This window comes from Oryctolagus cuniculus, chromosome 10 (assembly GCF_051225735.1).
Source record: "Oryctolagus cuniculus isolate XC-2025 breed Fujian yellow rabbit chromosome 10, ASM5122573v1, whole genome shotgun sequence".
NCBI lineage: Eukaryota > Metazoa > Chordata > Mammalia > Lagomorpha > Leporidae > Oryctolagus > Oryctolagus cuniculus.
Window position 1 is genome coordinate 115,191,301 of NC_142876.1, and position 26,825 is coordinate 115,218,125.

Sequence of the window (26,825 nt, forward strand, 5' to 3'; positions counted from 1 at the left end):
CGGGCTCCACGCGGAGTTGCTCGGCGGTAGGGCAGCGAAGAGGCCGCGAGACTCTGCACTCCGATCGTCCTCCGGACCAGAGCGAGTGGGCGGCCGCGACTCGGGCCCCAGCATGGCGGCGAATGTGAGTGCCTCCCGGTCGGCCGGGCCACACCCAGGCCGCCCCGTCTCCCTGCTGGCCGCCCGGGTCTGAGGGGCTGTCCGCGCCTCGTCGCAGTCTCGTCCGCTGTCGCTCGGCCTGTCCGTCTTGCTCCCGTCTCTGTCCGCTGTCCTCGGCGCGGCTCGCCTTGCGGGGCGCGGCTGCGGGCAGCGGGGCTCGGGAGGGGTCGCGCCCGCCTCGGCTTCTCCCAGGCCCCGCCTGGCTCCTCGGGGGTCTGAACCCCGCGGCACTGGAGAGCCGGGCGCGGCCTCGGGGAGGGGGCCGGTCCGTCGCGAGGGCGGGAGGCGGATCCCGCCCGCGGGGAGCTGTCCAGCGAGGGACAGACCGGGCAGAGAGCGAGACCCCCGCCCAGGGGCTGCGATGCCGCAGAGGGGCCCGGGCTGGGCGGGGAGAGCTGCAGAGGAGAATCGCGTCCCTCGGCCCGCCCTCCCTTCCCCTCCCCTTCCCTCCCCTCCCCTCCCGTCCCCTCCTAGCGGATTTGGTCGGAGGGGCCCTGGCCGGGGATGGCCTTCAGGGCTGCCAGCCTCTTTGCAACCTACAGAACATTCATTCAACAAACCTCGCCCTCCTGCCGGGGTGTCGGCTGTGCGAGAAGCTGGTGACTCACTCCCTTGCTCTGTGGAGCCAGCTCCAGCACCCTGCCAGCCCAGACCCGCCCTCCCGGGCCTGTCACTCTCTCTTGCCAAGGCTACTGCTCTGTCCCCAAAGGGACCCCGGGAGGCCAGGGTTTGTGTCGCCCCTTGCCCCTGGCACAGTGCCCTAAAAAAGGCGGGCGGAGGACCGCCAGGGCAGACGGTTCCAGGAGACCCGCCTGGCCCTGCAGCAGGCGGCGCCGCCATCCATGGAGTTCACAGATGGGGAATTTGCAGAGCAGGGGAAGGGACCTGCCCAGGGTCTCGCGTCCACCCTGGCACACACCAGGACACGGGAAGGTGCTGAGGACTCAGGGAGACCTGGGGGCACACCCGCTCTGTAGCTGTGTGGCCCTGCGCTCGCTGGATCTGTGTTTCTTCACCAGCTCAGCACAGAGCCTGTTCCCAGCACCGAACAGCAGGTGGTTCTCACAGCCTTAGCGCGCCTGGCCCGGGTGTGTCACCAAGAAACGGGGGTACCTTTGGGCCGCCTCTGCCGCCAGGCTCTTGCTGATCTGCAGAGCTGGGGACACGTCGATGGCAGCCACCAGGACTTTCTCGCGCGTCTTGCTACTTTGTGGAGAAAATGCCCGTCGCTGGTTTAGCTGCACGCATGTGCAAAAAAGTTGGGGTTCCCTCGGGGCGGGGGAAAGATCTGAAGAGTGGGGAGGGGCAGGGAGAGGGCAGCATTCGCTATGACAGTAACTGTCCCTTGATGAAGGTAGTGACCCCCTCTGCGTTTCCTAAGTGAGTGGGGGGGGGGGTGTCAGAGAAGCAGAGCAACTCACCCAAGGTTGCCCAGCAGCCGACTGGCCAAGCAGGCGCTGTGAGTCCTTGTTCCCACCACTTGTTCAAGCAGCTGAGCCTGGAGTGCCCGAATGTGTGTGTGTGTGTGTGTGTGAGTGTGTCACTGGGAGGAGCTCATTTGCATACCTCCTCCCTGCCCCTCCTGAGTGTGGAGTGTGGGAAATTTGGTTCAGAACCTGGGCTGGGTGCTGGGTGTGTCTTGTCACTACCCACCTCCCTCCAGCCTGCCAGGGAGCCTCCTGGGCCTCTCTTCCTTCCCTCCAAGGCCCTCCTGGAGCCCTTGATGCTGGCCATGGGGGGGCCCAGGAGGAAGCCATGCCTGCAGCTGGCACCCAGCGTTCACCTCACTTTTCAGCCCCAGCACTGAGTGACACAGACGTGAGCTTCGCGGTAGAAAAATCCAAAAGGCCGTGAGATCTGGGCAGATGCCGAAACTGCTGAGACTTGGTTTTTCTCACCGGTGAAATGGGGCATAGTGAGTGTCTGTCCCCCGGATCTTGCCCACGCCTGGCCCATGGTAGCCTGGCAGGTCTGCATCGCCATCCTTACCATGGCCAATGGTCAGCGACCCACCTGCTGACAGAGTCCAGCAGTGTATCTGTTGATACCGGAAGTCAGGTTGTTTCTGGGTGTGGTGGACACGTGTGGTCCTGGGCAGGCCTGGGCTGCAGTGTGCAGAGATTCTGATCTCAGTCTCTCCTCGGACTGGGCGGTGGCAAGGTGGGGGCCCCTCAGGCAGCAGGAGCTCCTCTGGGAAGCACTTTCCACCCTCGAGACCGCTCTTGGCTCACCCACAGCCTTGCTGCCACCCCCGTCGGATGCAGAGACCTCTGATAACAGCCCTGCTAGTGAAAACCCACAGGGCCCTGCAGGGCCCGCTGTGCTCAGCAGCCTGGCTGTTACGTCCTTGGCTTCTCACCGCAGCCTGTGCAGTGGATCCCTGTTCCCACTTTACTGATGAGGAAGTGGAGGCTACAGAGGGTTTTCATTGCCTGGCCAAAGGCCCCTGGCCGGTGTGTGGCAGAGCCTGGATGGCTAGCCTTCCTGGTCGGCAGGGGACGCACTGCAGACTGTGCCTGGGAACTTGCCCAGACTTGCCTGTGGCCCTCATGCTGTCCCACGCTCTCACAACCCAGCCAGGCAGACGGCAGCTGCTCCTGAGACACATGTCCTGCTGCCACACCACTGCTCACCTGGGCCCTCTGCTGGGCAGGCCCTCCCCACACTCAAATGCCCCCTCCTCCTTGATACCCCAGAAAGGACCAGGTGCACCTCGCTCACAGGATACTCAGAATGACCACCAATCTTATGGCTATGACTTGAGTGCCCTCAAGGCCCAGGAGCAGTTCCAGAAGCTCAGCCCCTACTTGTTAAATGTAATAAAGAGTACATCCCTAACAAGCTTCATGTACTACAGTTTGGCAGTTCCTAAAAGGTCAAGTATGACAGACTGGGCTTTGTGGCCCCGTGGCTTAAGTCACTGCCTGGGACACTCCCCAGGCAGCATCCTGGCTGCTCAGCCAGCTTCCAGGTAGCAGCTGGTGGCCCCAGTACTCAGGCCCTGCCACCCATGTGGGAGACCCAGATGGAGATCCAGGCTCCTGGCTTCTCTGTGTGTGTGTCTCTCTCTCTCTTTTTCTCTCTCTGCCTTTCATGTAGATGAAAAATAAAACATTAAAAAAAAAAAACTTTAAAGTTAAACATGGGGAGGCGTGTTTGGTGCAGAGGTTAAAGTGCTACTTGGGACCCCCACGTCCTCTATGGATTTGAGTCCTGAATCCACTTCCAATTCCAGCTTGCTACTAATGCACACCCTGGGAGGCAGCAGGTGGCGGCTCAGCCCCTGCTGCCCAGATGAGAGACCCAGTGGAGCTCCTGGCTCCTCGCTTTGGCCTGGCCCGTCCCTGGCTGTTGCAGCCATTTGGGGCATGAACCAGCTGATGGAAGATCTCGATCTCTGCCTCCCCTCCCTCCACCTTTCAAAGAAAATAAAAATTAAATTTACATCCCTAAAGTTAAACACCCATCTTCCCTCTGACCCAGCAGTCCCACTCCTCAGTATGGTTGTCCCTCAGTATCATTGAGGGGATTGGTCCTGGACCCTCCACACACATACATATAGCAACGTCATTGTCAAAACCCATCAAACTGTATACTTAGAATCTGCGTTTTTACTAACTGTAGTTAAAGCTCCACAGAAACTGAGTGTACACCGCAGAAGTCAGCGTATTTTTCAGCGCAGTTTCTGTTGTGACTTTCCCGCAGTATTCCAGCACGGCTCCCAGAAGAGAGCATACCAAAACCAGCACCGCCGCACAGCCGGGCTTCCTGGAGCGGCTGAGCGAGACCTCCGGGGGGATGTTCGTGGGGCTCATGACCTTCCTGCTCTCCTTCTACTTAATTTTCACCAACGAGGTACGACGTCTGGGGCCCCTGGCCAGAGTGAGCACCTCCACTGTGTCAGGGGCAGAGGCCAGGGAGCCAAGGGCTGGGCTGGCACCAAAGGGCTGTGACTTTCCAAAGAGAAGGAGGGCTGCAGGGCTCCGAGCAGTCTTTGTGATCCACTCATAGCCAAGCTAAGCCGGAGGGCAGGTGGACCTGAGAATCCAAGGGCAGCGCCCACCTCAGGCATGGTTGGTGCAGGTGTTCGTGCGGGAATCCCCAAGGTCTCCTCCCTTTATCGCTGGCCCGTGGCCCTTCGTCACTTGTTTCTCTTGCGCAGGCTCTTCCTGTGTGGTGGCAGAGGAGGCCCCACCAACTCTAGGCTCACATCCAGCTGGTTGAGCAATCCCAGAGGAAAGGTCCTCTCCCTAAGTCCATGTAGAACGGCTGCGGGGACACGTGCGGCACAGGATTTGGTCAGCAATGAGTCCAGCACTGTACAACATGAGGCCTGCGAGAAGGGGCAGAGAAGCAGAGGACAGTGGGGGAGAGAACGCAGAAGGCAGAAACTCGGCTCTTCCAGCTGAGATGAGAAGGGGCCGCTGGGAACCAGACAGTGTTGGGTAGAGGTCTGCCTGGGGAAGCAGGAATCCTGGACTCTGGTCCTCTCAGTCTGCCACCTGCTGGACCTCAGTTTTCCAGGAGTGAAATGGGGAGACCGTCAGGCTCTGTGAGGCCCCTGCTGAGCCCGCCCCTCCTCCACACCCAGGGCCGCGCACTGAAGACGGCGACCACGCTGGCTGAGGGGCTCTCGCTCGTGGTGACCCCTGAGAGCATCCACACGGTGGCCCCAGAGAACGAAGGGAGGCTGGTGCACATCATCGGAGCCCTGCGGACGTCCAAGGTAAGCTGGGCAGCTCAGGGCACATGGCTGGCTGTGGTCAGGCCATGGCTGGAGGGTGTGGCCTTGCGGGTGGGACTCCGGGGGGCCCTCTCCCACTCCTCAGGCTTGGTGTCACCTGTAAAACATGCACAGTGATGGCAGCAGACTCTCGGCTGGCTCTGAAGATTTGGGGAGATGAGTCTGCTAACTTTTTAGCACAGGGCCTGGCTATGTGGTCTGGGCCTGAACTTCTTACCCAGGGCCCCGAATGATGGTGCTTAGCATGATGTGCAAGGCTGCAGAACTCTCCTGCTCTTTGCACACCCAGTACCCTGTCGTTAGTGCCATTGGGTCGTGCAGCCCTAGCACGAAGCCATAAGGACGTGGGCCAGGAAACACCTGCAGAATTCTGCCTTCTCTCCCTGCTGTCTACAGTAACTTCTTTTCCAGTCCAGCTTTCCCGAGCCAGGCATGCTGAGCTGGTGTGAGTCTTATCTTCTTTTTTTTTTTTTTTTTTTTTTTTTGGTTTCTTTGATTCTCTCCATAGCTGTTGTCTGACCCAAACTATGGGGTGCACCTGCCAGCCGTGAAGCTGCGGAGGCACGTGGAGATGTACCAGTGGGTGGAGACTGAAGAATCCAGGTGAGGGCAGATCCGGGCTGAGAACCACCTGGGGTACACATGCAGGGGGCTTTCAGTCTGACACCTCTGAAATTCAGGAGAAAATCTTCCCATGAGAAAACTGTCAAACTATTCTCAGATTAGTAGGCGGTGACACCTTATTTGGACCAGGCAAAAGACGACCCAGCTCAGGGAAGACAGAGGTGGCTGCCTCCCTCCTCTGGGAAATCCTGGGGTGCGCACGCTGAGGCATGAGCCATTAGGGTCCTGTGTCCCCACCCCACCCCCAGCCCCTGTGCTCAGCTTCCCCCGTGTGTCCCATCTTCCTCACAAACCCAACGGCTAACTCGACCATGGGGCCTCCTGAGAACTGAACAGAGATTCCCCAGGAGAAGTCAGCTAGAGGCTGGAGAGCGGAGCCGGCCTCCTGGCTCACAGCCGGTCCTCCCCCCAGGGCAGGCTCAGGTCACCTGGGCCACATGGCCTCTGAGTGGGGCTGGGGAGATGCTGGAGGAGACAGAGCACAGTGGCTGGGACTTGGAGCAGAGGGGCAGGCTTCAAGGGCAGGGCGGGGCCCTTACTGTGCGCCAGCTGGAGGCACTTTTCCAGGGCTGGGCCTTGTGGTACAGCAGGTTCAGCTACTACCTGGGGTGCCGTCATTGCCTATCAGAGCGTGGTTCAAGTCCCAGCTGCTCTACTTCTGATCCAGCTTCCTGTTAATGCACCTGGGAAGACAGTGGAAGAGGGCCCTAGTGCTTGGGCCCCTGCCCCTCGCACGAGACAGGATGGGGCTCCTGGTTTTGGCGTGGCCAGTCCTGACTGTTGTAGCTGGCTGGGGAATGAACCAGTGATGGAAGATGTCTCCCACTCTATCACTTTTCCTTTTAGATAAATTTTTGTTTGTTTTAAAGAAAAAAATGCTTTTCTGCAGTTAGGGCTTTCAAGGAATGGGCTGGCTCTGCCAGGGAGTGAGAGCCTATCTCTGGGCTTCTGCTCTGTTTGGGGGTTTGGTAGGGACCTTGAGTGCTTCTGACTGCAGATGCTTAGCAGCAAGACTGCCTCAGGGTGACTGGGCTGACTCCCCACCTGTGCCCCCCCTGCAGGGAGTACACGGAGGACGGGCAGGTGAAGAAGGAGACGAGGTATTCCTACAGTGAGTACCGGGCAGCGGGCAGGACAATGGGGCTGTGGGCAGAGCCCTAGGCAGGGTGTAGAACCAGGCACGGGAATGCCCAGCACCAGTTCCCAGGGCCTGCTTTGTCATGGGCTCAGGTCTGAGGGCCTGGGGTCAGGGGCCTCCCCGTACAGCCCCTCACCTCTTATACTGGAGTCTGAGTTCTCCCTCTCCCGAGCAGACACTGAATGGAGGTCGGAAATCATCAGCAGCAAGAACTTCGACCGAGAAATTGGCCACAAGAACCCCAGGTGAGACGAAACGCAGCCTTGCCTGCTGCTGCCAGACCTCCAGCCCCAGTCTTCATCCAAATCAAGGATTGAGTTAATTCTGTGGGCTAACAGAAAGGTAGGACATGGTTTTGAGGCCAAGCCGTGTCCTGCCCTGGCTCCTGTGACCCCAACAAGCTCCCCTCAGGCAAGCCACCAGTGTAGGGTACAGACCGAGTGCCCACATCCAGCGCCAACCTTGGGGGAGGGGCAGAGGGAGGGCTGTTCGGGAGGCAGCAGCAGTGGCCTGGGCCTTCTCAGTTCAGCAGAGGGAGGTAGCCTAGCGGCGTAGGCCGGCGATGCTGGCACTACAGCTGTAACTCTGCTGGGGTACGGACTGTGTGCCGCCATGGTCAGGGGCTCAGAGGCCACCTGGGGTGTGAGAGGGTCAGTGAAGACACAGAGTCCACAGATCTGTATGATGGCTGGTGGGCAGGGTCGGACAGCTGGCAGGGGTCTACACAAGAGGTATGAAGCTCAGGTCAGGGAGACAGGGTGTGGGTGCTCAGCCCGGGGGCAGGGGTACAGGGCCCCCAGGGGTGGTAAAGACAAGATGTCTGCCGGGCCTGGGTGGGGACCCTGCCCAGCACAAACAACCCAAAGGGACCCACACAGCTCCCACCCTGCTGCCCCCTGCTGACTGCTCCCCCCTCCCCGACAGTGCCATGGCGGTGGAGTCATTCACAGCAACAGCCCCCTTTGTCCAAATCGGCAGGTTTTTCCTCTCGGCAGGTACGTCTCAGGCCTCCCCCGGGGCCCAGCAGGCCAGAGCACAGCATCAGAGCACCTTTCCCAGCGCCACCCTTCTGGCTGGGGATGGGGTGGGGAGGGTGGCCCTGGGAAAGGCAGTGTCCCAGGAGGCAAGGACTGGGCACAGACCCCACACCTCCCCCAGGCAGGCTGACCCAGGCACTGCATGCTCCTGCCGGGCTGGGGTCTGTCCTGAGCAGCCCTACCTCAGCCAGCGGTAGTGACAAGGCCACTCCCTCACTCCCTGTAACTCCCCTGGCCCCACCGGCGAGCCCCGTGTGTCCCCAGCCCTGAGCCAGGAAGCAGACCTGTTGCAGCTCCCCCAGTGACTCCTAGGAAGCATTCAAGGCAAAAGGTGGCACCACTGGCCACACCAACCTGGGGCTCTTTCCCCTGGGCCTGAGCCAGCAAAGTGGGAAAGAAGATACAGCCAGGTAGCCCTGGAGAGGGAGGAGAGGCTGTGCTAGCCAGGGCTCAGCCTGGCGGGCACCTGTCTGCTGGGGGCACCCCGGGCCAGCCTGCGGTAACCCTCAGCCCAGGCTTGGACGTGGTGATCCTGAGCTGAGGCGGGAAGCACAGACTTGGTGGGAACGGGCACAGGGGAGCTTCCCGGGAGGAGGTGGTGACTGGAATGAGACTGGTGCAGAAGCTGTGGAGGAAGAGTTGGCACTCCAGGCAGGAGGGCCGCATCTGCAAAGGCCCTGGGGGTGCGGGGGTGGTGCAGGCAGTGCAGGCCGAGGGCTTTGCAGACGAAGTTTCTACTCACGGCTCCTCACAGGCCTCATCGACAAGGTCAACAACTTCAAGCCGCTGAGCCTGGCCAAGCTGGAGGACCCCCACGTGGACATCATCCGCCGGGGAGACTTCTTCTACCACAGCGAAAACCCCAAGTACCCAGAGGTACAGAGCGGCTCGGGCTGCTCAGATAGCAAGGGCCCGGCCCAAGCAGAGTGAGGCAACTGGGTCGCAGGAGTTTGGTGGAACCTAGCGGCTCTCGGCCAGTGAAACTGCAGGGGTGAGGCCCGCTAGGCGATGGGTCAGGCTGGACAAAGGGGAGGAAGTGGCATAGGAGGCCGAGTGCCAGGTGTTGGACGGCACCACAGGCGCCGGCCCAGGCTGACCGCTCCTCACCCTCTCCCCTCTCTTCTCTTCCGCCCCACCAGGTTGGAGACCTGCGCGTCAGCTTTTCCTATGCAGGACTGAGCAGCGATGACCCTGACCTGGGCCCCGCTCATGTGGTAACCTGGCTTCTGCAGAGGCAGACCCTGAGTCAGGGCTTTGTGGCTCCTGGGCACGGAGTCAGGACCCTCCGGACGCTCCCTCTGGAGACCGTGCACCTGCTCGCACCGCACACCCTGCCAGGCTTGCCGTGGAGCATTTCTAGAGGGATGTCCTGGTCATGCCCAGTGAGGGACATGTCAGCGCCCCCAGCCTCCGAGCTGCAGCTGTGTGGTCCTGCATTCCTGAGCCAGCCACACAGTCAGGAACTCCACCTGGGGCCTGACCCCGGAGGACGGGAGGGAAGACATTTGGGGCTCAGATAACCTGGGAGAGGGGCCAGATGCACAGGACTTGGCCCAGTGTCTCCTGTGTGCTCTATGGCCCAAGCAGTGCCCGCTGTGCCCGCTAGACCCTGTTCTCAGATGGCCCTCAGGCCAAGGCCACGTGCAGCCCTGCCCCGGCTCCAGCCCTGCCCAAGGCCCTCCTGCAGCTTTCAACGAGTGGCTGCCCTGTGCTCTGGAGGCTGGCACTCCCTGGGAGGGTGGGCCGCAGGTTTCACCTTGTGCAGTCCCCTCTGACGCCTCCCCCGACTCTAACCCTGAATGCCCTCCCCAGGTCACTGTGATTGCCCGGCAGAGGGGTGACCAGCTGGTCCCCTACTCCACCAAGTCTGGGGATTCTCTGCTGCTCCTGCACCACGGGGACTTCTCGGCAGAGGTGAGTGGCTGCTGCCCCGTCTGGACGGGGAGGGGAGTGGCTGCTGCCCCAGCTGGACGGGGAGGGGAGTGGCCTCTTCCCCAGCTGGATGGGGAGATGACTGTCCACTGCCCTGTCTCTATGGGGAGGGGAGTGGCCGCTGCCCCGTCTGGATGGGGAGGTGAGTGGCCGCTGCCCCGGCTGGACGGGGAGGGGAGTGGCCACTGCCCCGTCTGGATGGGGAGGTGAGTGGCCGCTGCCCCGGCTGGACGGGGAGGGGAGTGGCCGCTGCCCCGGCTGGACGGGGAGGGGAGTGGCCGCTGCCCCGGCTGGACGGGGAGACACCAGCGAGTCCTTCCCTCCTTCCTTCTGGTGCTTTAAGAAGCCTCCACCGCTAGAGGTGAGAGCCAGCACAGAGAGGCAGGAAGAGGCAACAGAGGGAATGACACCTGCCTGCGCAACAGAGCAGCACAGACGAGCCCCAGGCGTGCGTGCAGTCTTGTAGGGGATTGAGGGATGCACAGCCGGGGCTGGTGCTGAGAACGGGAGAGGAGGCCCCTCAGATAAGCAGGCATCGTGAGAGGAAGTCAGTTTCCATGGTGGCCAAGCAAGGTCCCCGGCAAGGGACATTTGTGCTGAGACCCCAGTGAGAAAGGTTCCCCGCTGGAAGACTCGGGTCTGTCAGTGGTTCCGACAAGAACAGCCAAGTCCAGGGAACAAAGTGTTCACCTCATCAGGGTGCCCGTGGTGCTGTGTGGCCGCAGCCCACAGGGAAGGCAAGGCCATGGCTGTGAGGCTGCCCCACAGCACAAGCCCCACGGGAGCCAGCTCACCCCAGGCCCGAGCGCGGGCGAGCACCCTCAGATACAGGTCCCCAAGCCCCGCGGGCATCCCTGTCCCCAGCTCCGGACAGGACGGTCATGCCTCGCCCGTGTCCCAAGAAGTGGTGCAGAGATGCTCTGATGAGTCAGCTGTGTACCTTCAGAGTGAGCCTTTCTCCTCCCTGCAGCCAGCAAGGGGGCGTCTCCTCTGATGTTGGTAAACACAGGGACTGGCTCGACTTTTCATTCCCAGGGCCAGGAAGCTGAGCAGGTGGCTGGGATTAGCTGCGACCCCTCGGTTCCTGTTAGGCTCTCAGCTGCATGGGGTGGTGCACAGCCTGGCCCATTCCTTGTACCTGGCCGGGCCTGGGTGTGGTCGGGCTGTTGTCCAGGAGCCCTGCCACCAAGCTCAGGGCAGGCAGCCAACCAGCCCGGTGGGCTGTGAGTCACCCTTCCCTCAGCAGCTCTGAGAGCTCCCTAGGGGGTTTCTAAAACTAGAGGCCCCGTCCAGGCCTCTTTCCCTCTCCCAGTGCTCATACCCAGCCCCAGGCTGCCAGCTTCCGGGGATAGAGGGCCCAGTCTCGACTGCTACCCTCCACCAGAGAGGAGTGGGTGGGGCAGGCAGGCAGCCTCCTGGGCATCCTGGACCTCCTGCTGTTTGGCCATTCCCCCATCCCTGCCCAGCTACTCCCACCCTGATGTACACAAGGCCTGGGGTCTCTGCCAAGTAGGAGGAAAGGGGCTGAACCAAGGAGGCAGCCAGGGCACTGTGCACAAGCCCAGGCCAAGCCCTGACTCAGGCTCCACCTGCCATGAGACCTTAAGCCAACGTCATGCCCTCTGAACCTGAGTCTTCATCATAAAATGCAAAGAACCTGTTTATTTGTAAAAGGTAAATTTTCACAGGATCGTCATGTCTACCTTATTTGGTTGTTGTGAGAATCCTTTATTCATTCATTCATTCATTCAGGAAGGTCTATTGAGCACCAGGCCCTGCTCTTGCGAAGCCAGTTAAGCCTGGGGGGAGGCCCCCTGCATGTCACTCACCCTGTCTCAGAGCCTCAGTTTCTCTTCTGTAAAACGAGGATACATGTCCCACCTCCTGGAGTGACTCTGAGGGTAAATAGTGTGCTTGGAGAACACTTAGGACAGTGACAGATAGACGTGCAGTTATTTGTTGCTCTCTGAACAAACAGCATTTAAGCCAAGACTGGAACCATGTATAGGAGCTACCGAGGCATGACGGCGGTCAGACTTACAGGCAGAGGGGTGAGCGTTGTGGCACAGCAGGTTAGGCCTCCGCTTGGGACACCCACATCCCACGTCTGAGTGCCTGGTTCAAGTCCCGGCTACTCTATGCTTCTGATCCACCTCCCTGCGAACATACCTGGGGGGGCTGCAGATGATGGCCCACATACCTGGGTTGCTATCACCCTCATGGGAGATCTGGATAGAAGTCTAGGCTCTTGGCTTCAGCCTGAATCAGTACGTGGAAGATAGCTCTCTCTCCCCATCTTTCTCTGTCATTCAGTGTTTCAAGTAAATAACTCTTAAAAAAAAAAAAAAAAAGGAAAGGAATGGATATTTAAAAACAAAACAAAACAAAAAGGCAGAGCAAAGCACTTGAGCAAAGGCCTACATGTGACAGGCAGCCAGTGGGGCCAGGGCACAGCAGCAGGGTCAGAGAGGGTGGCAGGGCCCTAGCAGGCTGCCCTGTGGAGAACTTGATGGGGCGATGGAAGGAGAGGCGGGTGCAATGGTGCAGGTGAGGGAGGATGCTGGCACAGATGAGGAGTAGGCTGAGACCTGGCTGCACTCCATCCATCTGTCCACTGGCTTATTCCTTTGCCCGAGAGACACAGGGGAACATGGATATAGGTAGAGCTGACGCGGCTTACCCAGGCTGGACAGATGACAAGGCGAGGCGAGCCAACTCTGCCTCCAGGTTCGGCTGGGGTAGGTTCGAGGGCAGGCAGTGGTACCACTGCTAAGAGAGAGGAACAGGTTGGGCTGGAGGCTCCAGTGTCGGTGTTGGGTGTACCAAGATGCCTAGTGGAGATGTCACGCAGGGCGTGGGAGTCCAGGGCTGTGTGACCCAGAAGATGCACTAGACCCCCAGCTCTCAATTTGCAGACCACAAGCATATGGGGGAGCTGGGGGGGATGTCCTAGGCCAAGAGTGTGGATGGAACCAGCTGAACCAGGGCAGATAGCAGGGAAGACTGAGGAGGAAGAGGAAGAGGCTCCCTGATGTCCAGGGGTAAACTGGGACACCCTGATCAGTCAGCGCCCTGCCCGACTGCTCACGGGGGTTAGCCAGGGACCACCTGCAGCATGCTGGAGGTGACACTGGCCTTTGAGGGCCCTGGAAGGTGGACCCTGATCCGAGAAAGGCTCCCGTTGTTCCCGGAGTGTCTTCTGCCGTGCTCTGTGCTCTGTGCTCTGTGCTCTGCCAGCCGGGCAGAGGAACTTGGATTGGGGGAGGTCGGGAAGGAAGTTTGCCCCTACCTCTCTGTTGTCTGTTCAGAAGTGGCCAACAGCTCGAGTCAGCACAGCCCCTGCAGCAGCTGCCTGCCTCCTGGGTAGGCCAGTGAGCAGCTCAGAGTCCTGACCACAGCCCCTCCTTGTTCTGCAGGAGGTGTTTCGTAGAGAACAGAAGAGCAACTCCTTGAAGACATGGGGCCTCCGGGCCGCCGGCTGGATGGCCATGTTCATGGGCCTCAACCTCATGACGCGGATCCTCTACACCCTGGGTAAGCGTGGAGGGGTAGCAGGGGGGAGGAGCTGCTCACATCCGTCACCTGTCCACCTCCCCGCCGTGGGACAGGCTCAGGCAGTCCTGCCCATCTCTGTATCCCCACAGCCGTGAGATGAGTGCTCAGGGAAGCGGGGCTTGAGAAGCAGACGACCCCCGGGGTGGGCGAGGGCGAGGCCGCTTGCCGGGAAGCTGCTGTGTTGTCTCTGACCTGAAAGACTGGCTCGTTCCTTGGGCTTCACGGCGTGAGGAGCTGGCCGGCCTCTGGCGTGGGTAGGACCAGCATCAGGAGTCAGCTGGGTCGGAGTGCTGGACGCAGGCCATTCCCTTTGCTGCCTCGATGTCACTTACCCGAGTTTCAGGAAAGGTTTGGCAGATAGGAAATGCTTAAAAACTTCCAGGCTTCACCCCTACTCCAAAACCCGGGCTAGATCTGGGGCAGCCAGCAAGGCTTGGCGTAGGGAATCTGTGGGCCTGCACACTTGGCTTGAGACTGGCTCCAGGGAGCCCCGCCAGAGCCCACGTGACCCAGTGTAGTTCTGAGAGTCTCCGGCATGGAGAATGTGCTGGGCCTAGCATGTTGGTTTGGGAGGAGAGGCTTTCTCAGGGGAACCTTGTGTCCCAGCCTTTATCCTATCGTGTGCCCCATCCGTCAGGCGAGTCTGTCCACCTTTTCCTGGATGCCAACAGAAACTGCCCCACGTAACAAGTGTGGGAGTCAGGCTGCAGCCCCTCCCATAGTCAGAGCCAGGAGGGCCACCTCCCTCATCTACAGACAGCAGAGCTGGGGCTCAGAGGGGAGGACAGTTCCTAGCAGTAGGACATGGGACAAGTTTCTTAACTCCCTCTCGCTAGGATGAAGAACAGCGCCTGCTCTGTAGGGCAGGTATGAGGGTTTCATGCAATGGTGCAATGCTTACTACAGAGACAGATGGGTGCTACCTGCCCGAGAACAGCCCAGCAGGAGGCCAAGAGGTGGCTCCAGGGCATCCGGCACTGAGGGCAGGTGCAGGGCCTTGCTCACAAACCCAGTGGTTAAGTAGACCCCAGGGGCCTCCCGAGAACTGAACAGAGACTCCCCAGAGAAAGCAGCTAGAGGCTGAAGACCAAGAGCGGAGTATAGGGTAGTTAGTTCCCCGTCCGTTCAGCTGGACCTTGGCCTTCATCTAGTTGGGCCAGCAACCTGTGAGATCCCTAAGGTGAATTAATTTCCTCCAGCCCCTGCACACAGCCGGGCCCTAGCCAACTGCTAATGTCTTGCTGCACAAATGACCCAGCACTGCCAAGGGTGGCTCAGCCTGAGCAGCACCCATGGGGGGCTCAGACGGCGAGCCCAGCACACATCCCCTGTGTGGGGTTCCCCTCCCATTCCTGCCGTCTCCTGGCTCTGCACGAGGTGATTTGTCTTCACCACCCTGACCCCTTCTCCTCACAAGGCAGCAAAGGCCTCCCTTGTCTAGACAGGGACAGCTGTGGAGGAGAGAGGAGCCTGGCCTCGGGGCCTCATCGCCCTTCTCTTCCACAGTGGACTGGTTTCCTGTCTTCCGAGACCTGGTCAACATTGGCCTGAAAGCCTTTGCCTTCTGCGTGGCCACGTCACTCACCCTGCTCACCGTGGCCGCCGGCTGGCTCTTCTACCGGCCCCTGTGGGCCCTCTTCATCAGCTCCCTGGCCCTGGTGCCCCTCATCATAGCCCGGACGCGGGTGCCTGCCAAGAAGCTAGAGTGAAGCTGGAGCAGGCCCTGGCATCCACCTGGCCTGTGAGAGCCTCTGACCTAGGTCCACACCAGAGCAGGCCCCCAGCTCGGCTTGGCCTCTGCACTCCCTGTTCTTCGCGAGCTGGCGTCCACCAGTTCCCCCCTTCCCCACCCCTGTTCTTGCCACTAAGCCGCTGTGGTGGGCAGAAGCAGCTCACAGATGGGGCCCTAGCAAGCATTCTCCCGCTTCTTCCCTTCCCTTGGGACCGGGGGTGTGGCAGGTACGTGGTCCACTTCACTCACTCCAGAGACCCGCTGGGAGGGCTCAGCCCTACCACCGCCTGCGTCTTGTCCCTGAGGACAGGAGCCAGGGCTGTGCCACTGCCGTGGGCATCCATCATCCACGCGGGGCCTTTACACACTGTTGCCAAGCAGTCCTGGGCTACCCGGCCCACTGAGCACACACCCTGCAGTGCGGGACACCCAAAGCAGTCTGTGGACAGAACACACTGCATGTGGCGCCATGAGAAAGCTGACGTGGCTGGGCTGTGCACTTACCGCTCTGGTGGCATCTCCTGGGTGTGCAGACCGCCCAGGCCCTGCAAAGGCTTCTCTGTTATTTTGCAACTTCACTTCTTCATGTGCACTTTCTTACCCAAGAGGGACTTGTCTGAAATAAGATTTGAGAAAACCGAAGACTTCCAGAATCACTAGCATTTCAGACTGTTACAGAAAACACCTTTTAACCTGTGAGCTCAAGTTCACCCGGAGCACAGACTGGCGTTAAGATGGGGTGCAACTTCAGTGGTGCGGGGTCCCTGTGACACACATGATGTTATGGAGACAAGCTCTAGCAAAATGGCTGGTTTTCACTCTGGGAGACCGGAAGCTCACAGGGTGGAGCAAGCATCTCCTTTGATCCCTGCTACAGACACTATCTTCACCTGAAGACAGCCATCGAAGGACGTTGACTGGAAGCTTCATGTAGGCGGGCTGCATCACAGGGGCCCCCGGCCGGCCGGAATCCAGAGCCAGAGGACTGAGGCTTGCATGCGATGCCCACGCCGCCCTCTGCACTTTCCACAGTGGGAGTGCTTGGACGCAGGCACCCAGCCTCAGAGGCTGCTTCCAGCTGGATTTTTGTGTTGCATCCACAGCTTTACTCCCCAATACAATACACTCACACTCAACTCAGCTTCCAAGTTTCCCCAAATTTCCCCAACACTCTTAAGGATAAAGTATGCTGTAACCTTATCATCCCAAAAAGTCCTCTGTGCAGCCTTTACCCAGCTGATACCGGGAGTGGGTGCTTTAGCGACTGGTACTGGGGGCTGAATGAAAGGGGAGACCTTCTGAGCTGCTCTCGCGGTCCTGGGCTCTGGTCTGTAAATGGAGACCCTTTGTGTTAAAACAGCCAACCTCTGAGATGACTCACCTGGACTTAGCGGTGGTCACTGCTGCTTAGTACTGACCAACTTCATCAGATCTCTCAACTCTCAAAGGAGATTTTTGGAAAAGTTCTAACTAGAAGATGGCTAAATATACAACCTTTGGGGTCTGCTTTGTGTTTGGGTTTCTATTTTTTAATATGGATTTCACTGCCAATTACAGATGTTCTTAAAAAGCCAAATTTTTAGAATTTTAAGAGTTTGGAAAATCATTATTAAATCTGTATTACCTTTGTTATTTTTGATAAAATTTGGAATAAACTTATAGTATCTTTTGGTATAAGACCTTGCCACTTTTTTGGTCTTGGTGTTTTTTATGAGGCTTTTTTTTCCCCTGAAATCTCTAATAAAAGAATTCAGCCAGAATTCATCAAAAACTATGGATTTTTAGAACTGAGTTCTAAGTAGCTTTTCAGTGGGTAAAGCTAGGTTTCAATTCTTTTAAAGAGGGCGACTCAATATTGCCAGCACTTAATAAAACTAACTTTGGTCTGATTTGAAGTGAATGACTCATGCTTCGCCCATCTTTAGAATGTGCTAGAAGAGGTGGAAGAGGCATGGTGCAGCAGAAACACGAAAGGCATCATGGGTTCTGCTGGCATGCAGACCCAGGTTCCCAGTCCCATCTGCCCCTCACTGGCTGTGACACTAGGAATCAAAGGTCACAGAGCAGGCTTCCTGACCCAGGACACAGGGACAGTGCCTGGCAGGGCTGGCCTGCAGGGAACACAGCCACAACAGACGCACAGCTCCCACTTTCTCATTCAGTGCTTCCGGTCCCGTAGCAGGGCTGGTGCCCTTGGTCACAAGCAGGAGGGGTGGGAGCTTCCCCAAACCTGCTGGGTTTCGTTTCACAGTGCCTCTTGCAGCTGCCTCTGCCTGGCTCCCTTCCCTACACATGGCAATGCTCTAGTGTCACTCACCTGTAGGAGGGCTGGGGATCTGCTGTAGGGAGTGTGGGACTGCGGTTTCTATAGCAACACCCATCTGTTTCTCAACCAGAGCAGTGCTGCCAGGCTCCTACCCCTGTGAGTCACAACCCAAGTGTTTTGTTTGTCTCCCTTGGATAAAAGGGGCCCTTTGTAAAATTCAGTGATCTCTGAGTTCCCAGCAGAAATCTGATCTCTCCTATAGTCCCAACATAGACACAAATCACTGTCACGCAGGTGGTCTTAGCTGGTGGAAAATCTGAAAGAAAGAACGTAAAGCCAAGTCTTCGTAGATAAATGCTTTATTTCCTTCCTCAACTTGTTATAAAAGTTCTCTTTCCTGAGAGTCTGCGGGGGTGACACTCTGTAAGTTTATCCAGCGATGAATGAAATCCAGTTTCACACTGACCCACCTCTAGTGACAGTTCCCTAATTCTCGGGGTGGTTCCTTTCCATGCCTGAGTTCAGCTCCCGCACTGCGACTTCAGAGACAGACCCCGAGGGTGCCCAGGCAACGTGGGCGACCTGCACTCCTCCCTTAGGAGGTGTTGTCAGCAAAGCTGGCTCAGGGGTGAAGCAGAGGACCTGCAGCAAGAGGGTGGGGCGTCTGACAGACGGCTGCCGCCCTCCAGAAACTCCCAGTAGTTTCTATCGAAAAGCCAACCGCACAGGCAGAGGGGAAGAACAAGCTCAGAGCAGGAAGTGCCCCTCCTGGGGGGGGGGGGGGGTAGATGTGACAAGGGCTGGGGCCCACCAGATTTGCATCCCGGCCTCCGTTCCGGCTCCTGTGCCGGCCCCTGGCCCCCGTCTGCGGTGCCCACAGCTTCTGTTTGCCTTCTCAGCAGAGAAGATACCTCCACCGAGGCCTGGCCACCCCCAGGGCAGGAGCAGGGCTGGCGGGGGCCCACAGGTCACGGCTTCTCAAAGAGGCCTGGCCACCCCCCCACCGGGGGCAGGAGCAGGGCTGGCAGGGCCGCAGGTCACAGCTTCTCAAATGGAAACAGGTGGGAAGCCTCTGCCTTCTTTCCCCTCTTGCTCTTCTTGGTGCACTGGGGCTTCTGCTCTTCTTCAGCTGCTCGGTTCTGAGGCCAGGAGGCAGCCAGGATCCTGGCCGCTTCTGCTTGAGAGCTGGTCCCCTCCTCTTCATCAGAAGAAAGGCCACCTCTGGCATCCGAGCGGGGGGCTCCCGCCTCGCTCTGAAGTGGGGAATGGCGGAGGGGGCACAGGCTGCGGTTAGTGAGCACGTCCCAGGGAACACCGCCCAGAGGCAGTAGAGCTGCCAGCCGCCTGCCTGACAGGGCTGTTGGGAGGGGCTGGGGAGCCCAGACCTCACTGTGCCTTGCTCACTCCAGCAGGGACTTGGGGACGTGGCAGGAGCAGTGCTGGGGACACACGAGCACATCCAGGGTAACCAGGCCTGCGGCTGCGTTGTCACCTCACTTCTGGACAGACTGCACTAGGCTCTGAATTTCCCAGACGCCCAGCACCACGCCCAGTCCCACATCGCAGGCAGCACTCCCTGGAGCCTGGGGCGGGGCCGTGGAAATCTGGCTGGAGGTGGGGACAGCGTGTGGGTGGCGAGAAGCCAGGGAGGACATAAAGCCAGGTAAGGGGGTAGAGGGAGGGAGTCCAGTGAGGAGCAGGACAAAAAGGTTTTTTACAGGCCCACAGGCAGCACGTAGAGGAACCAATCATCCCAGAGCGCACTTCTGCTGTCTCACACAGCACTGATCGCACCAGGTAACTGCTCAGGGTCTGCCTGCCCCCAGGAGGGATCCCCCCGAGGGCTGCCTGTCAATTCTGCACCTGTGCATAGCCGGGCCAGGCACGGCACATGTGCCGCAAGAGCACCTCCAGGGCTGAAGGGTGGTGCAGGCCCAGGGAATGCCGAGTGATGCCCAGGACGCACAGCCTCCCTCCCTCTGAGGTGCAGAGCAGAAACCAGACTCCTGGCAAGCACTCATGTGCAAGGGGGAAGGGAGCTTGGGAGCTGGAGGAGGCAGCTGCGGCCCGACTCCAGGAAAACACAGGGCGTCTTAACAAGGCTGTCTGCAGCTGGATGTGTGCACAGGGTAACTGCTGCAGCTCTAGAATAGACCCCAGGTCGGTCGCCTCCGCCGAGGGCCCACACTCACCTTGGCCCCATAGCGAAGCCTCAGCCTCTCCCTGATGAGCAGTCCTTTGGCCAGCAGCTTCCAGTTCCCGAGAGCCCGCTTCTCCTTTTTCTGCGAGACACAGCCATTTTTAAGAAAAACAAGAAAATGGGTGAAGAAAGGTTGAGTGTCTGGGGTGAGAGACACAAACTCTCAGTCACCCTAAGCCTCGTTTTCAACTGGTCTGATCTGGAGAGGGAAACCCCTGAGAGCCACCACAACCCCAAAATGCTTTTAAGGCTTGGCTCTGAAGTCTGCAGCCGAAGAGGCCGTGCAGACCCTGGACCTCAGGCAACGCCTTCCAAGACAGGGGCAGGTGCTAGAGCCGGGACCCAGGCCCAGTGTGGACAGTGGCAGGAGCCTGTGACCCAGTGCTTGCACCCTAGGGCCTCTTGCCCAAGGTCTGAGAGCCAGAGCAGCTCCAGGCCACATGGACTCTTCCCCTCCCGTCGCCCATGCAGCTGTGGGCTTACCCCGCACCCTGCCCCTTCCACCCTGCCCCACACACACCACTCACCTCCTTTTCCTTCTTCTCAATGAGTGCCTGCTCATTCTCCCAGGCAGCCAGGAGCACGTCCTTGAACTCCTCACATACCACATACCCTTCAGTGCTGTGGGGATGCGACACCACGACCCTAAGCTTGCTGCTAACTTGGGCCTTTGCTCCCCCATTCCTTCTACAGAGGACAGCGGGCCACCTTGGCGCCCTCAGGGCCCAGGGGCAGGCAGCCCCCATGCAGCAGCGGGCCTGCGGACACTGGCTCCCCAGCTTCCTCCAAGCCCCGCCCCCAGGTAGCCTGTGCCCCACAGCAGGAGCTCCCTGGCAGGGCAGCTGCTGGGGAAGAGGAGCCTGGGACTATCCCAGCAAACTGCTTCACTCCAGCCTCTTTTTTTTTGTTTTGTTTTTTGACAGGCAGAGTGGACAGTGAGAGAGAGAGACAGAGAGAAAGGTCTTCCTTTGCCGTTGGTTCACCCTCCAATGGCCGCCGCGGCCAGCGCGCTGTGGCCGGCACACCGCGCCTATCCGATGGTAGGAGCCAGGTACTTCTCCTGGTCTCCCATGGGGTGCAGGGCCCAAGCACTTGGGCCATCCTCCACTGCACTGCCGGGCCACAGCAGAGAGCTGGCCTGGAAAGGGGCAACCGGGACAGAATCCGGCGCCCCGACCAGGACTAGAACCCGGTGTGCTGGCGCCGCAGGTGGAGGATTAGCCTAGTGAGCCATGGCGCTGGCCCTCACTCCAGCCTCTGAATGCTGGTTTCACTGGTCTGCTGCTCCAGGCAAAAGCCACAACTGGTGGAGTTTGCAAATACAGCCTACAATGTTCACAAATAGACTCAGCCCCCAAGAGCTCCACAAACCCCCATCCCTCACGCACACGGGATGACAGTAGCCTCCATGGAAGTCAAAGCCAGTGACGGCCTGGACACAGTCAATGTCCAGCTTCCGGGCCACGCGCTGTAGATTGGGCAGGTTCAGCTGGACACAGCCGATGGGCATCATGCTGGGCAGGAAGAGGTACACGTTCCCGAATTCGTTCCGGGGCACCTGGGGAGGGGGCACACCAAGACTCAGCCTGCAGGGTACACAGCAGCCGGGCCCTCACCCCTTCACTGCTGCCCTTACCTTCCCGTCCACGGCCACCGGAGGCTGATACTCCTCTGTCTGCCAGTGGCCAAACAGGCCCAGGTCGTTTTGGTCGTGCAGCTGGGGCTCGGCGAGCCGGGCTTTCCGGGCACGGTTGGAAAAGCCTTTCACCATCTACCGGGAGGGGACAGCCCCGTCACAAGAGGCTCGCCGTCCTGGGCTGTGACCATCACACCAGGAGCACCTGCTACCTGACACAGCCCCTACAACCGGCCAGGAGACAGCTGTGCTCTCCGTCCCTTTTACAGCTCCCACCGCCCGGCAACGTTTACAGAGCTCCCAACCGTCCTGGGTCCTGCGCTCAGGGCTTCAGGTGTTAGCCACCCTGCGGGTTCAACCTTTTCAAGAAACCACCAAGCAGAGTCCTATTTCATCTCCATTCCAAACGAGCAGCCTCAGAGGGGAGACACCTACAGCCATGCAGCTGTGCAGGCCTCAGGCCGTGCTTCCCCCACACCTCCTCCACTGACACACACAGGGACACACAGAGGGGATGGCAGGGCTGGTGTGGCGCTACAGCAAGGACTGAGACTGGGGTGGGAAACGCCTGGTCTGGCCCTGCCAAGGCAACCACAGGCAGAACTCCAAGTTCAGCAAACCCACGGCAGGCTAACTTCTCAGTTGATAATTTGGTTTTGGCCCACAGATGACGTCAGGAATATCCAAATGGCCCTTGGAAGAAACAAGGTTCCCCGGCCCTGATTTAGACCAAGACAGCCGTCTTCCTGCAGAGCCCGTGCCACCTCCCACGTCCTGGGCGGCGCTGACAGGTCAGGAGCCCTGGCACACTTCCCAACCATCGGGCCAAGGCCTCGATTTTCCCTGGTGAGTCAGGGGGAGGAACAGAGGACTGGCGAGGAAGAGGTGGTGGCATGGCACAGACATGGGGCTGCGGATTGGCTCGTGGGCCCGGGTGAACAAAATCCCTCTAGGGCAGGGGTCAGGGTCCCAGCTGGCCTCCGCTGCAGTTTTTCTCCTTTGCCCCAAGTCTTTACAAATGGGAATACCATCCTGAGAACCAGCGCCCAGCACACAGGCCCAGGCTGGGTGAGACTGGCACACTGCAGTTTGCTGCCGTCTGCTCAGGCGTCCGTGTCTGCCCAGGGCTCTGGGTCCCAACGGTGCCTTTCAGAGAAGCCGTTCCTTCTGCACTGTCCAGTAAGCACCACTGAGCACGGCTCACAGATCAGCCTGTGACGTGAGTCCCGATGACAGAGAAGGCACGGACAGCCACCGCCGCAAGCAGAGTGCAGGGCGAAAGGGAGCTCGGAGAACAGAGAAGGCAAGGGAAGTCTGCTCGGAACAGCTCACGCCAGGCTGAGTGCAGTCGGCCGAGGACAGGGCTGGGAGCAAAGAAGCAGAACTTGTCCTGGAGGCAGCATGGTGTGGAGGAGGGGCCTCTAGACCATAGGTGACAGGCAGCTAGGGCCAGCCGAGGACAGCTCAGCAGGGCACTGGGTTTCAGCAAGACCCATGGCTGCCACGCGGGGAGTGGACAAGGCCGTGGCTATCACTCAGTCACAAGCGGCTGAGGGAGGAGCTGGGACAGCGGCCATCAGGACAACGGTGGACCCGAAGGATTTGCAGTTCTTCTAGACCTGGGCTAAGAGGACAGCCACCAGTCACACGTCACCACTGAACACTTGAAATGGACTCGTCTGGGATCAGCACCATGCAGGGAACCTGCTACCTGGGCACCCACAGCACACGGCTGACGATATGCGCATGGGGTTCGGGGCTGGGGTGCAGCTCTCGCCCGGCAGCAGCCCAGGGGAAGCAGAGGGCAGAGCCACCAGCCCTGGGGTTCCTCTGCAGAACAGCATGGGAGATGCCAAAGCAGGCTCAGTGCCACACAGTGGGCAAAGGTGGAAAACACAAGACAGGTCCACATCTCTGGAGTCTTTGGCCAAAAAACAGGACAAGCACAAGGATTTCCTTATTCTGATGCAACCACAAAGGTGTTCTCTGGGGAGAAGACACTCTGACGAAATATTTGGAGAACCCAAGGAGATACACCCCTGGAACTAAAATGGTCTTTGCTGTTCTTAAAAAGTATAGTGGCAGCCGGTGCTGTGGTACAGCAGATAAAGCTGCCACCTACAGTGCCGGCATCCCATGTGGGCACGGGTTCAAGACCTGGCCGCTCCACTTCTGATCCAGCTCTCTGCTATGACCTCAGAAAGCAGTGGAAGATGGCCCAAGTGCTTGGGCCCCAGCACCTGCATGGGAGACCTGGAAGAAGTTCCTGGCTCCAACTGTTGCGGCCATCTGGGGAGTGAAGCTGCAGATGGAAGACCTCTCTCTCTCTCTCTCTGCCTCAGCCTCTCTGTAACTCTGCCTTTCAAATACAATAAATAAAGTCAGAGAGAAGAGCTTATTCAATATTTGAAACAGGCCATATCTTTTTGAAATGCTATTGCAGCTTCAAAATAATAGTTATAAGCCAGAAATCTTCAACTGAATCTTTTTAGAAGAAAACAAACAAACAAACAAACAAACAAACGGGGGCCGGCACTGCGGTGTGGTGTGGCAGGTTTAGCCACCAGCCTGCAGCGCCAGCATCCCATACAGGCTCTAGTTTAACCTGTGGCTGCTCCACTTCTGATCGAGCTCCTGCTAATGGCCTGAGAAAGCAGTGAACCCCTGCACCCATGTGGGAAGAGAGGAAGAAGCTCCAGGCTCCTGGCTTCAGCCTAGGCCAGCCTGGGCCATTGTGGCCATCTGGGGAGTGAATCAGCAGATAGAAGATCGACCTCTCTGTCTCTCCTTCTTTCTCTATAATTCTGCCTTTCAAATAATTTTTTAAATTAAAAAAAAAAAAAAGGAAAAAAAAAAAAAAAGAAATGAGCTAGCCTGAACTGGGGAAGGAACTGAAAGTCAAATCCACACAAGAGTCAAAAACAAATTTAAAATATCTTACCAACATCTTAACCTATTTCTTACAGGTTGGTATTTTATACTGACTTGAACATATCTAAATATTAAAATCCCATTGGTTTTTAAAAAATGTATCTGAAAGCAATGAGATGGACATGTGGACACAGAGAGATCTTCCATCCACCAGTCCATTCCTCAAATGCCTGCTGCAGTCAGAGCCGTTGCATGGTGCCCTGGCAGCCACTTCCCACCACACTGAGGCTCCTCCTCCTCCCACCCAACTCCCCAGACCCCCACACCCCTGGCCTGAGGGACGTGATACAGAGAAATACACACACCTCTGTGACCGCCACCGTGCTGGGCTCTGTGGCCATGAAAAGGACGTAACTCTGCCAGGCACAGTTCTCCAGACCGAACCGTGCCACAGTGCAGTGTGTGAGAAAGGGAGGCAGAGAGGGCTTGGCTTCCCGCCTGCACTTCACCCCCCACCTCTAACACCTAGGACAGGATGTTTCTCCTTTCTCATCTGTAAACAGGGCATTGTAATGCCAATCTCCAGGTTGCCAAGGCTGAACACAGCCCCAGCGAACAGTCAGAATGAAGGGAAACTTGGCAGGTAGAGGTCCCCTGTGTAAACCAGGGCTTCAGCCACTTAGAACCCTGCACCAATTCTGACCTGCACGGCCTCCGAGCTCACAACAGCAGTCCAAGGGCTACTTTCTGGGCCACATTTCTGTGTTTTAGAAAACCTATGTCTGATAATTCCTCAGTAATAATGTAAATGCTTATCTCTTTCTCAAATCCTGCCCAGGCCAGAGAACTGGAGCATCTCCAGACTCCTACCCAGGGCATCCTCTGCGTAGCCCCTCGACCTCAGCCCTTTGCCCCCTCCCCCGCAGGTGCCTTCCCAGCTCCATTACCTTGTAGGGCACTTCTCCAAGCCTCACCACTCGCGCCTGCTTCAGCCACGTGTCCCTGGAATGCAGAGTATGCACACAATCCCTACAGGAGGTGACACGGGGAGAAAAGCCCATATTCAGTGCACAGCCCTCTGCGGGAACCCGGGGTCTCCCAGGACTTGGAGGAGGAAGAGCGCGGCCTTGCTGGTTCTCCAGGCCGTCTTGTGCCCCAAGGCGCCCACAGAAGCTGCCTCAGTCAAACAGCCTCCCCCACTGGGCAATGTATGGGGCTCCTCTGTCTGAGGCTCCAAGCTTGGCCTCCACTGGCCCAGCCCTGCTGTGCAGAGTCACAGTGAGAGCTCCCCCTGCAGCCTGGGGAGCAAGGGAAAGCCACAGCGGCCAAGTGCAAGCCTGACCCCCACAGGGCTCTCTTCCAGCCAGGCCTTCTCCGCAGGGCACGTCTGTGTCTTCCTCAGTCTGTACCTGTGCCCACTGTCCAGAGACAGCGGCTCCACCAGCAAGGGCATCGGCTCTCCTCCTGGCACAGACACCAGGCAGCCCGAGGCACGGTGGACGTGGGCCCATCTGCTGTGCCACTTGCCGGCTGGCTGACCTGGACAAGGCGCTTGCCCTTCCTGGGCCTCAGCGTCTGCATTTCCCTACCAGGAGAGTCACGAGCTGTGTTTTCCATCTCCCAAGGCGGCCAGGAGGAGCTGACACTGGCACAACACCGGGCTGGTGCTTCTCCGCCACAGCCCGAGCGCACCACCCCACACTCCCACTAGGGGGCGAACCCCTCTGACTGCCTAACTGATGTCCTGGTCACGGTCTTCAGACGGGGGTGGGGAAGGCAGGGGTCAGAGGGGCTGACAGGTGGGCATTCCTAGGGGAAACAGCAGTGGGTGGACACAGCCTCCCAGTAAATGTCAACTTCTAACACTCCACACCCATTAGAATGCTTAACACCAAAAGCAGAGTCACACGTGCTGGCAAGGAGGATGTAGAGGAATGTGACCCGTTGTGTTCTGGTGGGGACGCAGAATGGCGTAGCCCCTGGAGACGGAGCACAAAGCCCCTCACTTTCAGGGATCTGTCGTCTGACCAGCAACTCCACCTTTCAGATGTGCCCAAAGAACGGAAAGCAGGGTGGCAAAGGGCCATCTGCACACCCGCGGTCATAGCAGTCCCCGTGTCCACTGACAGGTGAGGGAGAAACCAGTGTGGCCCATCAGGGGAACCCAATTCAGCCTCAAAAAGGAGCTGCAAGGACACAGGTGGCCACGGCATGCTCATGAGACACGCCAGGCACCATGGGCTAGGAACTCCCTGCACGCCCAAGCCCGTGGGCTTCCGGCGTGGTTAAGGTCAGAGACAGGAAGCAGAGGGCTGGCTGTGAGTAGTCTGCGCTGAGCAGGTGGTTTCAGGCTGGGAAGTTACCAGACGGTTAAAATGACAAACTGTGCTGCGCGTACTCAACCGCAATCTTAAATGCACGTCCACCTTCTAAAGCTCTCTGCTGTCACGGACCTGGCACCTGGCCACGACACCAGCTGGAGGCCCAGGCCGCTTAGTCTTTGGCTGCTGTGTCCTGATGTCCCAGGGCAGGAAAGCCCGGCCCTGGACCAGGAGTGGACCAGGAAGCACACACGGGTGAAGTCAGAAAGACTGCCCAGTGCGACTCGGACAGGCGCTGATGGTGCCGACAGGATTCCAACCCCCACTGCGTGTGCGCTGCGCTGAGCCCCTACACATCTCTTCCTTTTCTGTGCCTTGTGCCACTATGCTATTTATGGAAAATGTCCCATTTCTTGGTCTTGTATTTCAGGATTGTTAAAAAGCATTTCTTTTATTTGCTTTCTAGTGACATTTCTCTAAAATTCCAGCTTCTATTTTTGGTTTTTGCCACTTTTTTCAGTTTTAATTCTGCATATATTTTGCACTTGTTTCTGAATGAGGGCACTCTGTTTGTTTTCACTGCGGTATAAAATACACCATTTCATCCGCT

General features: G+C 58.6%; 2 protein-coding genes and 2 long non-coding RNA genes across 8 annotated transcripts in view; 2 read left to right on the forward strand and 2 right to left on the reverse strand.

Moving 5' to 3' along the window:
• The first annotated feature begins 12 nt into the window (after window positions 1–12).
• TMEM43 (transmembrane protein 43) lies at window positions 13–16,598 on the forward strand. Its single transcript, XM_002713176.6, has 12 exons — window positions 13–124; window positions 3,865–4,014; window positions 4,751–4,885; window positions 5,412–5,506; window positions 6,589–6,638; window positions 6,841–6,910; window positions 7,590–7,660; window positions 8,457–8,578; window positions 8,842–8,916; window positions 9,515–9,616; window positions 13,051–13,168; window positions 14,696–16,598. Exons 1-12 carry the CDS (start codon window positions 113–115, stop codon window positions 14,896–14,898), a joined length of 1,203 nt encoding a protein of 400 aa, XP_002713222.4. The 5' UTR covers window positions 13–112; the 3' UTR covers window positions 14,899–16,598.
• Window positions 3,753–6,936, reverse strand: LOC138844137 (uncharacterized). Its single transcript, XR_011379645.2, has 2 exons — window positions 6,802–6,936; window positions 3,753–5,000 (listed from the first exon to the last, which is right to left on the reverse strand). It is a non-coding gene; the product is annotated as an uncharacterized LOC138844137 (long non-coding RNA).
• A 930-nt stretch (window positions 16,599–17,528) lies between the features above and the next one.
• Window positions 17,529–26,825, reverse strand: part of XPC (XPC complex subunit, DNA damage recognition and repair factor) — a 28,694-nt gene continuing 19,397 nt past the window's right edge. For all 4 annotated transcript variants that reach the window (XM_089305615.1, XM_008260364.5, XM_089305616.1 and 1 more), the window contains 6 exons: window positions 24,842–24,923; window positions 21,024–21,158; window positions 20,776–20,945; window positions 19,915–20,008; window positions 19,380–19,469; window positions 17,529–18,440 (listed from right to left, as the gene is read on the reverse strand). In XM_089305615.1, the coding sequence (XP_089161741.1) occupies window positions 18,225–18,440; window positions 19,380–19,469; window positions 19,915–20,008; window positions 20,776–20,945; window positions 21,024–21,158; window positions 24,842–24,923 (787 nt within the window). In that variant the 3' untranslated portion in view covers window positions 17,529–18,224. The remainder of the gene's footprint in view (window positions 18,441–19,379; window positions 19,470–19,914; window positions 20,009–20,775; window positions 20,946–21,023; window positions 21,159–24,841; window positions 24,924–26,825) is intronic.
• Window positions 18,590–23,526, forward strand: LOC149124443 (uncharacterized). 2 transcript variants are annotated; one of them, XR_016214425.1, is made up of 2 exons: window positions 18,590–18,850; window positions 21,691–23,421. It is a non-coding gene; the product is annotated as an uncharacterized LOC149124443 (long non-coding RNA). The 2 variants fall into 2 exon arrangements; XR_016214424.1 differs by having other exon boundaries at window positions 18,845–18,984; window positions 21,691–23,526.